This window comes from Balaenoptera ricei, chromosome 20 (assembly GCF_028023285.1).
Source record: "Balaenoptera ricei isolate mBalRic1 chromosome 20, mBalRic1.hap2, whole genome shotgun sequence".
NCBI classification, from domain to species: domain Eukaryota; kingdom Metazoa; phylum Chordata; class Mammalia; order Artiodactyla; family Balaenopteridae; genus Balaenoptera; species Balaenoptera ricei.
Window position 1 is genome coordinate 40,732,465 of NC_082658.1, and position 15,107 is coordinate 40,747,571.

General features: G+C 35.9%; 1 protein-coding gene across 12 annotated transcripts in view; it reads right to left on the minus strand.

Annotated features, from left to right (window-relative positions):
- Window positions 1-15,107, minus strand: part of BCAS3 (BCAS3 microtubule associated cell migration factor) — a 575,869-nt gene that overhangs the window by 326,244 nt on the left and 234,518 nt on the right. For all 12 annotated transcript variants that reach the window (XM_059908366.1, XM_059908365.1, XM_059908370.1 and 9 more), the window contains one exon: window positions 9,533-9,683. In XM_059908366.1, coding sequence (XP_059764349.1) covers window positions 9,533-9,683 — 151 coding nt within the window. The remainder of the gene's footprint in view (window positions 1-9,532; window positions 9,684-15,107) is intronic.

The following is a 15,107-nucleotide window of genomic DNA, read 5'->3' on the forward strand; positions in this document are numbered from 1 at the left end:
AAGCCACAACTGCTTGCTTTAAATACAGCTGGGGATACAAAGGCAGACTTCAATGTTACACATACTTCTTAATATTCTGTTCATAGCATTTAAGACATGCTATGCACATTTGCACACAGAACAAAATATTGCTGTTGCATCTGACATTTGGAAAGAAGACATAATAAACTGAGAAGGAAAGAGCACTGCATAACTTGGTAATTTTCTTCTTCAACTTTGGTGCTAGGAACATTAAAAAAGAAAAATCATGCTAATTAGCATCAATCTCCCAGTGAACTGAGTATATTCACAAAACAGTACAATTCTGAGGACTGAAGAACAGAAGATATGAAAAAGGGAACAGAAAAGCAAGATACTATTAGAAGAAAGAGTGAGTTGGAAGACAGAAATACTGGAAAAGAAAACTTTAGAGATGATGTCAATACAAAGCAAGGAAATCTCTCCCACAGTTAATGACAAGACCACAATCAGAGAAATGTCATCATTCAGATGTCATCATCCACATCTAAAACAATGTATTTCAAAAATTTTTTAACTATGACCCATAGAAATATACAGTTGGCCCTCCATATCCATAGGGCCCACATCCACAAACAACTATAGATCAAAAAAAAAAAAAAAAAAGTTCCAAAAGGCAAAACTTGCTGTGCGGGCTTCCCTGGTGGCGCAGTGGTTGAGAATCTGCCTGCCAATGCAGGGGACACGGGTTCGAGCCCTGGTCTGGGAAGATCCCACATGCCGCGGAGCAACTAGGCCCGTGAGCCACAACTACTGAGCCTGTGCGTCTGGAGCCTGTGCTCTGCAACAAGAGAGGCCGCGATAGTGAGAGGCCCGCGCAATGCGATGAAGAGTGGCCCCCGCTCGCCGCCACTAGAGAAAGCCCTTGCACAGAAACGAAGACCCAACACAGCCAAAAATAAATAAATAAATATTTAAAAAAAAAAAAAAAAAACTTGCTGTGCACCAGCAACTATTTACAATTTAGAAATGATTTAAAGTATATGGGTAGATGTGTGTAGGTTATATGCAAATACTAGGCCATTTCATATAAGGGACTTGAGCATCTATGATTTTGGCATGGGGTGGGAACCAACCCCCCTTGGATACTGAGAGACAAATGTATTAACGTGTAAGCTGGTATGTACATGAACACACACAAATTGAAACAATTTAATGAATGTGGGGTTTTTTGGTGTGTAATCAACTTTATTATTCTCTGTTTCAACATTTTGTAAACATTAATGTTGGGATTTAGTTACAGTGAAGATTGTTGCATATAATGACAGGGTAGGTAGGTCTGAGTGGGGCCTTAGATTCTATATTTCTAACAAGCTCCTAGATAATGCCAAGGCTGTTAGCTTGCAGAACCAGTAGCAAAATTACATTCTATTATATTCTATTTCATTAATGAAAAAAAAGTTAGCCATGATCCCCTTGTCTTGATTTCATGATTCACTAATTACATCAGAAACAAAATGTTACTGGAGCTCACCCTGAACTTTGAGAAACACCATTTTAAATAAGTGTGACCACATGAAGACTCCAATGTCTCAACAGCACCGTGACGCCATAAAAAAAGGATCAGAAAATGGAAAGTTCAACACATTTCCGTATGCCCACAAATACCACCAAAATGAAGAAGTTATTGTTGGCACATACTACCCAACTCCCTTTCATTTTCTTCCTTAGGCAGACACCTGAATTAATCAAACAGTTCAAACGATTCTGACAGAAGCACTTGTGATCTGGAACGTCTGGGCATGAGTTGCTCTTTAGCATATATTGTATAGAAGCTAGACAGTCTCCCACCTCATTCCAAATATCAGAATACAACTGATTCACTGTAAAGAATTTGAAAGTTTTACCTTAGTCCTTTATGACTTAAAAGGCTTCTGACTGACCCCCAAAATCAAACAAAAACGAAACAAAACTTTAAGTTTCTACATTTCAAAAGACCAGCTGATGTTCCCACCTACAGAGCCAGTAAATACCTTTTTCCAAGTTTAAATTTCCTTATGTATAAAAAAAAACATATTAGCCAAACAAATTAAACACAAGTTTTTGGTGTTTTTGTTTGTTTGTTTGTTTTTTTAATATCCTAGATTTTCCTTCCCGGACAGTAGCAGCATGTTACCAACAAGATTTCTACAACCCCACAATCCCAAAATGCACTGTTAACCCTCCAGACACTGTAGCAAACAGGCCTGCACTAAACAGCAGTTGGTCAAGTTTAAAGACAACACAATCCTCACTGTTCACAACATAACTCGGTTGTGTGAGTTACAAGCCATCCTTCTTTAGCCAAATAAGGATCTACAGGCTGACGCAGCTCAAGGAGAAAACAGGGGTTGGGGAAACAGGGTGAAGACCCGCTTCAGTACGTACATTTGGCACAGTCCCAATCTGTACTCACCCACTTCTTACTCGCTCCGACAAACTGGACCTCTGCCACATACATGTAAAAGAAGAGCCACAAACTCCAATGAATTAGAGTGACTGACATAACTACTGACTTTGCATGGGTGGTGTCAGCTGTTCTTTTGAAATGTGCCCGCTTCATCTTCGCTCAGTAGGGAAAGAATGAAAATATAAAGTCACAAAGGCCAAGTCCATGATCCAGCTGTCTTCACCTATGACTTTCCCCTCCTCTCCAAAATCCCGCAGCTGTAGTTTTACAGGGGGTGACTCGAAGAAGGAAGAGAGCATGTGAGTAAGAGTGTATGGGGAATTAAAATGGTCTGTATTAACAAATGCAACTCAAATTACCATATTCAGGTATTAAGAATTTGTGTGTTTTCCAAACACTATTAAGTTTCAGCAGGTTGAACAAACCTGCCATGTAAAACCTATCCACTTAAGTCATGATTATGTCCTTTTTAAGCTGAATTCTGATTGAAAAATCAAGAGACTAAAAATCCAGAAATGCTAGTCCAGCATAAAGTGACTCTGCCTTTGGTTCTCAAACAGTTTCTTCTGGAGATTGTCAGAAGACAGTTAGGAATTGTGCTTTATATCAAATCATTAATGCTATGTAACTCTTTAAACTCTGATTCATTTTTTCAAAGGCCACAGAGTACCAGAAAAGCTTTGGTCTTACTAGCTGAAAAGAAGACAAATGTGAAGATTTTTTTTTTTATATGTAAGGGAAAAGTAAAACTAGATTTGATTTGAACATGGTAAAATCTTTTATAACCTGACTCGAGTGCTGAAAGGCATTAATAATGATTAGATTTCATCATCTTCAGAGTTATAGAAACTAAAAAAATCTCTAAAAGTCCTATTTTCCAATTGATCATGTCCTATGAGAATTCAAGCACTATCACTTAACAGACATCAGAAAGAGCCCATATAAATATTAAACATACTGAACAGAGAAAGGGCTATACAACATTATGTGTAAAATTGTAAAGTAAAGCCGTATTCTCTAACAAAATATTCCAGGAACCCTAATGACTCTGCTACACTCTCTATGCGCCCTGTTAAGCAGTACCTTTGATGGACACACATTTCCTACGTGCATGCAAGCAAATCAGTCCTCACATCATTTTCAAGTATTACTTTAAATTTTTCATTAATTTAATTTTAACCACTCACTACTACAGAGACCTGTGGCATTACTGGCTCTCAAATTATTGATCTGAAGGCAAATTCAAGCTGAAATATACAGATAAATTGTCTAATCTGAGGTACGTTCAACATGCAAATTTAAATTACAAGCTCAAGATTTTCATTAGAAAAACACTAATGTTCAAATTCTGCCAGATGTGGCAGAAGAGAGACTAGAATAGTACACACAGATTGTCAAATTTCTACAGAAAGTAGTGCTTGCTGACTTGTAATACAGTATATAGGAGACTTAATCCCCTCACTGCTCCCACCCCCCCCAAATCCACAGATTTATGGTAAAAGGGAACAAACTATGGAGTGGTTTAAGTACTCTACTGATTTAGTACAAAAACTGGAAACTCAAACTATATATGTATATTGCACATGTAGACATATCCATCCTAATGAAAATACATTATCAATTACTTTATATCTGGAACCAAACATACATAGCTTAGCTATCAAGAAATAACACATAGATAAGACAGGGCTGGAAGGTGGAGAATTACCATTTGCTACTGTATCTGGGGAATCTTTCTCCAAATCTTTCCCATTTAACTCTTAGAACTTCACCTATAACATTTGGGGCTCAGGTCAAAGTGTCTAAATAAGCCAAGGCAGACCTAACTGAATTAGAAGGAGGAATAGACCTTCCTCAAGGACTATATGTCAATGTCATTTATTCACTTAGCAAGCTCTGACGGCAGATTTAGTCTACAAATTTCAATTACAGATAATCAAATAAATGCTATTAAATGCTTCCATTTCTAAATAAGAATAATCATCTATGTCTTCTAAATGGAGCTCTTGTGAAGCACTGGCCTAGGGCACAGCAATGAATGAGGCTTAGAAAGTAGGTAACAGGATCGAACACCTGGTGGGAATTCATACACTGTAAGTATGACAGATAATAATCCATACATACAAACTTTCATTTTTCAGATGAAGAAATTTACCTAGGACACACTGGTAACAGCAGAACCAAGATGTGAAACCAGAGCTTCAGACTCCTAAGTCAGTATTCTTTTACTACATTACCTACTTCTACAGGGTCAGGCCCAAAGTCCCTAATACCTAGCTCGAATTGCTCACAAAGAAATGAATAAATACAAACATGGGGGGAGGGAAGAAGGAGCAAAAAGCTGCTCGATTTAAGAAAAAGGAAACCTATGAAAGACAACAAGTCATACCAGGTTTACTTCACCAAAAACCTCAGCTAGTTAAGGGCAAGGAAGTAACTTCATTCCCAATTTCTATATTTTTATTCCCATGAAATTACTCTGACCACTTTTTTTATTTTGCATATTCCACATATACTGTTCTTTTTATTATTTATTTATTTATATTTATGTATCTATGGCTGTGTTGGCTCTCGAACCTATGTCCCCTGCATTGGCAGGCGGATTCCTAACCACTGCACCACCAGGGAAGTCCCCTGACCACTTTTTGAAATGTACTGTTCCTTGCTTGTGCCCACAAAATGATGTGTATATGTTAATAATTTTAGATTTGATGTACATAAAATTAAGCATATTGATGAAAATTACCTATTTAGTAAGTTTTTACATAGGAAGCATTAAAAATTAATTCAACCAAACATCTATGGACTATTGCTTAAGTAAATCCCTACTACAAAAACTTTACACTCCAAAACAATGAGCAATCCCTTAGCACCCAGTTTCACTTTTAATAGATGAAAAAAAACTACACTTATTCACACATGATAAAAACATGATGGAGGTCTTTCCAATCCTCCAGTCTTAGACTGGAAGAAATGGGTTTTGTCTGAATGAGTGACTGTTAAACCAAAAGATTCTTAGCGCGTCTTTTGCCTTCACCAGCGTGTACCACAATCGGGTTAAGCAACAGCTGTTGCCAAAACAGGCCTTATTTCCTCCCAGTGCTGCTTCAAGGTACAGAACATGAAGGTGCAAATACATCTGTCTTTTGCCATTTGTAGTTCTACTGGCCTTGCAAATGTCTTCGAATAAGACAGATGGTCCCTGACACTGCACAGGCTTTCAGGGATCTATATTTCCAAAAATAAGAGGGCAGACATGAAACACGGTAAGTACATGTCTATCCCCTGAAGGTTTGAGTTAAGGCTTCCATCTAAATTTGGTTATTTAAATATAGGATCCTAAGCAATCCTTAGAAATCTCTATGCTAGAAATATGATTTTTAATGTTTATTTCATGCCGTTATGCCAAATATCTAGGACATGGGACAAATATATATATTTTACTAGATATATTATCAGGTATACTTGAACTTACATGTCTATAAATGAGTCAGCTCTGTGCTCTCTTTCTACATAATTCATGTCAAATACTTCTGTTAATTTTATCTTTAAAATGCTAGGAAAGGCATTTCACTAGAGCACAGAGTAAATCAGGATTTCCACAATGACCTGGAAAATTAAAAGCCTGTTTGCTCATCACTCTGGTGACCTTAATGTGGCAATCAAAATTCTCAGTAAATATAATAAAATTTGATGGAAATAACGCAAGTGAGCTAAGGGCAGCTTGTGAACTGGTCACAGTAAAAAAAAAAAAAAATTTTTTTTTAATAAAACTGAAATAAGGGCTTCCCTGGTGGCGCAGTGGTTAAGAATCTGCCTGCCAATGCAGGGGACACGGGTTCGAGCCCTGGTCTGGGAAGATCCCACATGCCGCGGAGCAACTAGGCCCGTGAGCCACAATTACTGAGCCTGCGCGTCTGGAGCCTGTGCTCTGCAACAAGAGAGGCCGCGATAGTGAGAGGCCCGCGCACCGCGATGAAGAGTGGCCCCCGCTCGCTGCAACTAGAGAAAGCCCTCGCACAGAAACGAAGACCCAACACAGCCAAAAATAAATAAATAAATTAATTAATTAATTAATTAATTAATTTTTTAAAAAATGAAATAAATATAACCTTACTATCTAATGGGTGAAATCTAACGATATAAAAATGTCTGGGATGTGCTTCAAATCTCAGCATATGTCAAAAATGGAAATCTAGGGGACATATCTTACTCTCCCAAAACAAATATTACTTTTGGTTAGGCAAAATACATGTATTTCAATGAAAATGCTAAATGTTAAGATAATAAAACCACAAACTATATTCTAAAAATTCTATGACCAAATGTTTGGGTGACTTACAGTAGTACTATAAGAATTATAAGTCACAATAGCAATTTCTAAATATAATCAACAAACCCTTCAGAAAATGGCTTAAGGGTATTAAGTCTTGTAACCCAGCCATAGCCAAGCATAAGTTATGAATACTATCATCAAAGTGTTTTTGGTCACTGTAATCTCTGTTAATAGGAAGGGAAAAAAAGAATAGTAGGAGGGGAGGGAAAAAAAGAGTGGGTGGGGTAATTTATGGAGCACTAAAGCTCTGCCATAAGTAGAGAAACAACCATATGGAAGAAAAAAATACTAATAAAATGAGTTTTTGGTGGATGTGTGTGTGCACGTGTGTATGTGTGTGCAGAGTGAGAAAAGATAAATGATAAGGCAAATATGTTAAACTGCTAACATTTGGGAAATGTGGATATGCTGGAATTCCTTTTACTGGTCTTGTAACTTTTTTTGGTAAGTCTGAATGAATCTCTATCAAAATGTTTAAAATTAAAAGCCAAGGACTCATTGTGGGACAAATAGTAATTATTCTTTCTAAACACTCCAAGACAGGGGACATGCCAAAAAGAATTCAAAAATTTGGGAAAAAAAAAATGGTTTGAGATCTGAGATAAAAAGCCCAGTAAAGAGGGAGGAGATATGGGGATATATGTATATGTATAGCTGATTCACTTTGTTATAAAGCAGAAACTAACACACCATTGTAAAGCAATTATACTCCGATAAAGATGTTAAAAAAAAAAAAAAAGCTCAGTAACTAATAAGATACATGTATCTTGAACTAATATTAATTTCAAAGCACACAATTCAAATTCCTATCACTTAATTCATTAATAAATAATTATTAAACTGTCTAGAATATAAGGGAACATAATACACGTGCTCTGAAAATCTAGGAATTGTGACCAAGTTTTTAACAAGAACAGGAAACACAGAAGTTATCTAAGTTCATAAAGTATGGTAGTACAGGAAGACACCAGATGATTAATAGTTTCTACCCATCTAAAGACAGAGAGAAAGAGTATCAAGAGAGACAGTGAAAGAGTGTGTGATACAGTTTATCTTTTTATTATGGAAAGTTTCAAATATATACAGAAGTAAACTCACTTTTCAACCCTCCCCACAAATATTTTGAATTAAACTCAAAGATGACGTGATTTCAGGCATAGAACTTCATTTAGGATCTTAGAGGTAAAATTAAAATCAAGAGGAACAATTTTGAGATTAGATTCTTAGATTCAGGAAAGACTGACAGACACTTTGTAGAATTCTACAATGCTGGGTTGGATCAAGAAGGTATAATTATGTACTGACTGACTTCTGTGAGTGAAAAAATAACTTTTAAGATTATGATTCAAGATTTAGTCCCATTTTTATTTGATTCTACGTCCCAGAAATGTATCATTACACAAAGAAAAGAATGAGCCACCTGTAAATATAAGTTCATAACCCCTTTACTATCCATAGCCACTCTTATTTAACTTATTTTAAAATAAAGAAACTAAATAAGAGGAAACGGAGGTAAAAATTCTATTTAAATTACACTACTAATGAAGAGTTAAAAAGCTGATATCAATTTTTAAAAATACAGGCAAATGATTTGTATCATAAGATGTCTGATTTGGGAGCTAGGTTTGCTGTATTTTTCCCTTAATACACCACAAACTCAATTTCTGCATTCAGCAACAGGAATTTATAGGCAAACACAACTCCACTAGGTAGAGGGTCAATTTCAGCGTTATGGTGAAATCTGGAGCTAAAAGGCCTCGTCCTGGAGAATGAGTATTTCTTCTTACAGAAGTAGCTTCTGTAAACACTTTACCACCTAGCACAACAATATTAAAACATAATGATACAGCAGCCACATAATTAAGTCTATTCCTCTTGTTGGAAAGACCTTGAAGACTATTTGAAGCCAAGATGGAGTTTTCTCTTGACTACCAAATACAGAATTTTAAGAGTTGTTCCATTTCAAATTATGCTAAACCTCAGGATTGCTTATTGATGAAAATAGGTAATTTGGCTATAGACATATATATTTTGGGGAACATAATGGAGTTTCACAGTTGTTATACAATTGAATATCTAATGATCTTATATCTTAGACACAGCACTTTATTTTCAGGAACCCAAAGAAGTGATAATTTTATATTCCTAACAGGTAGGAATTTGAAAATTTTTTAAATAGCTAAAATAAGCACGAAGATATCAAGTGAGTCATCAGGAGCCTCTGAGGATGTTAATGACCAATCTCAGTAAAGCCTAAACCCTAGGACTCTGGATTTTGAAAACTATCCATAATATCACATTGTCCTGATACTAATGATAGATTATTATATGTAAATTGTACCTCAATATAGATGTTTTTTTTTTAAGTATTAGAAACATGGTTGTCATATTAAGTTCTCTCCTTAGTATTTGGGTCAGTCAAAATTTGGGGGTCATTATAAATCCAGATCATGTCCACAAAAGCAAGAAAATGCAACGGTACTACTTTCAGACAAAGCCACAAGGCAGCAACTATAAGCCTGAGTAAATGGATCTGGTTTTTATTAGCCAATACTAGTTTTCACAACTTGTCACTGCTTTGTTATTTCTGTGAATGTGCATGTATATGGCTGTGTATGAATGTGTTCGTGTATGTTCTATACTTTGTATTTAATCTGCTGCCATTAAGTCTCATGTGGGCTGGAAATGAAGAACATAATCAAAACCACCCAAAGAAAAAATATGCTTTATTTTTGTGTATTTAATCCTCTAAAACAGCTACTAAAAAAGTATCAAGCCTGAGGCCTTACCCTGTTCGTTTGGTGATGGTCCCCAATGTCATTGGCTGCTTGATTTGTGCAAGAGGCATCAATACCATCAGGCTGGGGAGAGGAGAAAGCCGGGGGTTGCCAGGGTTGTTGTTGGCAAAATTATTGTAGGAGTCTTGGCTGTTGAGTTTCCCTACAAAGAGAAAAAAGAAAAGAAAAGCATCACCGAGCGAAGTTTCCTTCTCTGATAGGATTTGCACTGACTCCACTAATCTTTTAAGAAAGTTACCAAAGGCAGAAGGGATTCTAAAAGAATCATGGCTATATGGATGGAAGAAAAACAAAGGACTCTGGTAATACCAAATGTGCATTGATTATAAACAGAGACTGTAGTGTTTGAGGATGGAGGATTGGAGGATACAGAATTGGATAGATGTTACATGGTTATACAAATAATTGGTATAAAACTTAATTATAATTTTATGGTGCTATAAAGAAATATAGGATAGTAAAAGAAAATAAAATGGCAAGATCTAAATTAGCCTAGAGGAAGCATGGAACATTTCCCTAAACAAGCTTGAGAGTAAGTGGGGAGAATATTCCAGCCATGGCGACCTGCAAAGGCTCAGAGAGCAGAAGAAACATGAGTCATAAGGATGTGTATCCATAGAATGTACCACAGTAGACATAGAGTGAGACTGACAAAAGTCAATAGGCAAAAACACTGCCTTACTCCCAAAATGTACCACTCCCCACCATAAAATTAAAAAACATAAATCAACCCTTTATTTTATGATGGTATTAATACCAAAAAAAAAAAAAAAAAAGAATAGGCATTATGGCTCATTAACAACCAGGAAAAACAAGCTCTGTGAAATAAAATCTGATCTGCAGTGAGAGTAATTACTCTGCTCTCACCAATAAGCCAAATTCCTCTCATGCACTTATCTTTTCTCCCTCTCCATGGCTTTGCATTTTTCAGAACATCCTATAAATGAAATTACAAAGTATGTACGGTATTGTCTTGCTTCTTTCACTTGCCAATAAGCATCTGAGATTTATCCACTCTACATTTTCCTACATGTATCAATTCTTTTTATTCCTGAGTATGATCCCATTGTACGGAAGTACTTCAGTTTGTTTACCCAGTCATCGGCGAAAGGACATTTGACTTGTTTCCAACTTTTGGTTATTACAAATAAAGCTGCTATAAACATTTTTGAACAGGTTTTTGTATGAATGCAAGTTTTCTAAAAACATAAATAATCTAGGAATGGAGTTGCTGATGATAGTAAATGAATGTTTGCATGGACATAATAATTGTATGTTTAAGGTTATGAGAAAATGCCAAACAGTTTGACAAAGTAGCTGATCTTCACACTCCCACTGGCAAAGTATGACAGTTCCAGTTCTTCTGCATCCACACCAGAATTTGGTATTGTTACTCTTTCTGATTTTAGCTATTCTGGCTTTTATTTGGATTTCTCTAATGGTCAAAAATGTTTAGCTTGTTGTTGTTGTTGTTGTTCGTGTACTTATTTGTCATCCATATATTTTCTTTGGTAAAGTACCTATGTAAAGCTTTTGCCAATTTTAAAAACTGGGTTAATATTTTTGCTGAGATATAATTCATATACCATAAAATCCACCCTTTTAAAATGTACAGTTCCATGGTGTTTAGTATATTCTACAGAGTAGAATCATATACTATGATCACTGTCTAATTTCAGAACATTTTCATCACCCAAAAAGAAAGCCCATGGCCATTAGTAGTCACTCTTCCTTTGCCCCACCCATCGGCTTTTGATACAGGAATCTTTTCTGTTTCTATAGATTTGCCTATTCTGGATATTTCATATAAATGAAATCATACAATGTAGCCTTTTGTGAGTGTTTCTTTCACTTATTATGTTTTCAAGGTTCATCCATGTTACCAAGTATCAATAGTTCAGTCCTTTTACTGGTTGAATAATATTCCAATGTATGGATATACCACATTTATACCAGTTGATGAATATTTGGGTTGTTTTAACAGGCTACTATGAATAATGCTTCTATGGACATTAGTGCACAGGTTTTTATGTGGACTTGTGCTTTCAATTTTCTTGGGTATATACACCAAGGAGTGGAACTGTTGGGTCTATATTTAACCTTTTGAGGAACTGCTAAACTGTGGCTGCACCAGTGTATGAGGACTCCAAATTCTCCACATCCTCAACAATATTTGTTATGGTCTATCTTTTTTATTTTATCCATCCTAGTGGGTGTGAAGTGGTATCTCGCTGTAGTTTTGATTTGCATTTTACTAATGACTAATGATGTTAAACATCTTTTTCATGTGCATTTTGGTAATTTGTATACCTTCTTTGGAGAAATGTCTATCCAAAATGTTTACCCAAAATTGAGTTATCTTTTTATTGTTCAGTTGTAAGAGCTAATTATATTCTCAGAATATAAGTCCTTTATCAAATACACGATTTATAAATATTTTCTCCCATTCCATGTGTCATCTTTCACTTTCTTCATGGCATGCTTTGAAACATAAAAGTTTTTAATTTTGATGAACTCTTTATATTTTCTTTAATTGCTTATTCTTTTGTTATCATATCTAAGAAACCACTGCCCAGGTCCAAGGACACAAAGATTTAGAGCTATGTTTTCTTCTAAGAGTTTTATATATTTTTAGCTCTAATATTTAGGTCTCTGACCAATTTTGAATTAATTTTTATAAATGGTGTGAGGTAGGGGTTCAACTTCATTCTTTTGAATGTTGAATATCCACTTGTTCCAGCATCATTTGTTGAAAAGATATTCTTTCCCACACCAATGGATTGTCTTGGTACCCTTGCTGAAAATCAAACGACTATAAATGTAAGAAATTATTTATGGATCTTACTCTCAAATTTCAAAAGTTCTATATGTATTCTGGATATAAACCTTTTATAAGATACATGATTCTTAAATATTTTCTACCCTGCTGCAACTTGTCTTTTTCTTCTCTTATAGGATCTTTTAACAAGCAAAATATTTTTTTCATATACTCCACTTTATGAATGTTTCTTTTGTACTTCTGTTTCAAAAATTCAGTCTAAAAACTTTTTAACTTTTATATTTTATACTTATTTACCACAACCTTACAAATATGCATTTCGAATTTTTTTGTTTTTTAACCAGTGTCCTCAAAATAGTGCCTATAATGTCTATTACTTCAATACTGTGACACTTGAAATCTGAGGCAAGTCAGGATCCATGATCGCTTTTGTTTTTTCCATTTAATGATATCTTGGCCTAATGACAAACTTAGAGCTAAATTTTGTTAAGCAGACATGTTATGTCAATTTGTACTGCTATCTGAAAATAAACAGAAAACACATATAGTCACTGAAAAGAAAGAAACGAGAATAGCAGAAGGGAACATACTATACTGTAGAGCAGAAGCACCCATTTGGACATTTACTATTTCTATATTATTTGGTGTCACCACCTTGTAAGCCTACCACTACAAAATTCAAGTAAGTTACAAATCTCCCAGAGAGAAGGTTATGAAATATAAAGACAGAAGTTGGGATTACATTATCAATGTCCTCTTCAGATACAAGCCACAAGGAATTAGAAAATTTAGATCAGTGTGTTTATTTGTTTTTCATTTCGAAGTTGTTTTGAAATTCTGCCATATCGGGATGACTTCTAAAATAGCCATTACATAAACCCTTACCCAAATACACACATACAGAACTCACTGAAGACAATACTTTAACTTTCAAAACTCCTATAACCCTTGTTCACTTTTTTCCAGGAAGAATAAGGACTGTGAAGCATCTCTGTCACTGCAAATAATGGTTTTTCAGAGGAACTTAAGATAGAAAAAAAACAGACAGGGGCTTCCCTGGTGGCGCAGTGGCTGAGAGTCTACCTGCCAATGCAGGCGACACGGGTTCGAGCCCTGGTCTGGGAAGATCCCACATGCCGCGGAGCAGCTGGGCCCGTGAGCCACAACTACTGAGCCTGCGCGTCTGGAGCCTGTGCTCCACAACAAGAGAGGCCGCGAGAGTGGGAGGCCCGCGCACCATGATGAGGAGTGGCCCCCGCTCGCCGCAACTAAAGAAGGCCCTCGCACAGAAACGGGGACCCAACACAGCCAAAAATAAATAAGTAAATAAATTAAAAAAAAAAAACAAAACCTAAATAATAGTGAAAAGAGGATGGGAGTCTCCACAGTTGAATTTCCAGGATAGGACTTTTCACTTTAAAAAAAAAAAAAACAGAAAAATCATGCTGAATTCCTTTTCTTTCTAAGACAGTCAGTGGTCTGTTATGCTTCTTTGATGGATCATTATATCCAACAAAACTTGCTGCTTCCACCTATATTTTGTCATTATCTGCAAAAATGCCAGCTGGGATTTTGATACGGATTGCACTGAATCTGTTCATCAGTACAGGGAGCGCTGCCATCTTAAGAATATTAATTCTTCCAAGCCAAGAACATTGGATGTCTTTCCACTTATGCAGGTATCCTTTAATTTCATTGAATACTGTTTGAATCTGAATCTAATTGGATCTGAAATCAGACCACAACCAAGCCAAGAACATGGGATGTCTTTCCACTTATGAAGGTATCCTTTAATTTCTTTGAATATTGTTTGGATCTGAATCTAATTTGGATCTGAAATCAGACCGCAACACGAAATATGTCACAAGCTAATGAAATTCAAGGACTATGTTTAACACACACATCTCACAACGAGCAGTCAAATATTTGTTGAGTGCCTTACCCTAAGATCACACACTGTGAGGACTGCATTCTTCGTTGTCACAAAGCTTACAGTCTAATATGCATGAAACAGGAATAATTAAGTGCTAATTGCCTAGCACTAAAGATAAGTACACATGGGATCAATTATTTGGAGATCATAGAGCAGATGAGACATAACCTAGGCTTTGAAAGATGGGTAAAATATGGATAAGAGCAGAAGAGTAGAAATATTCTGAGGATAAGGATAACATGAAGAGAAGAGCATGTAAAGTGATGCCACAGATGTGAGCAATAGTAAGAAATCTCTAACTAGGAGAGAATTATAATGGAAAGCAATGGGAAGATAATATATTTCAGTTTTAGAAGAATATTTCAATTGAGGCAGAGGAGTAGGAACTTAGGTACCTAAATTCTTCAGCAAGGGAACAGCACAGATTTTGAGATCATTGAACTTTACAGATAGGATGCATAGTCTAGAAAAAGGAAGTGATTTCACTGAGAAGTTCCAAATCTTGTGGTTACGTTAGCCATAACTTAAAACCCTTCGTTGGTTCACCAAGATAAAACAACCTAAAGGGAGCATACAAGGTACATCACATCTATCCCTCGCAGCCTTCTACCTATTGTCAAGCAACACCCAAGTATTTATGAGCTTTTATTCTTGGTGTCTGTGTTCATGATGTAGCCTGTGAAACCCAGTGTATCTGAAAGAGTAAAATAAGTTGGGTATGTTTCATAAGAATTCATAAGTGTCTGACATATTTTACTATGTGGTAAGCAATTTATAAAAATAGCTTTAATGAAAGAATAAGTAAAATGGTCAACAATGACAAGGTTCAGAAAGGCAAACATAGAGAGACAGCT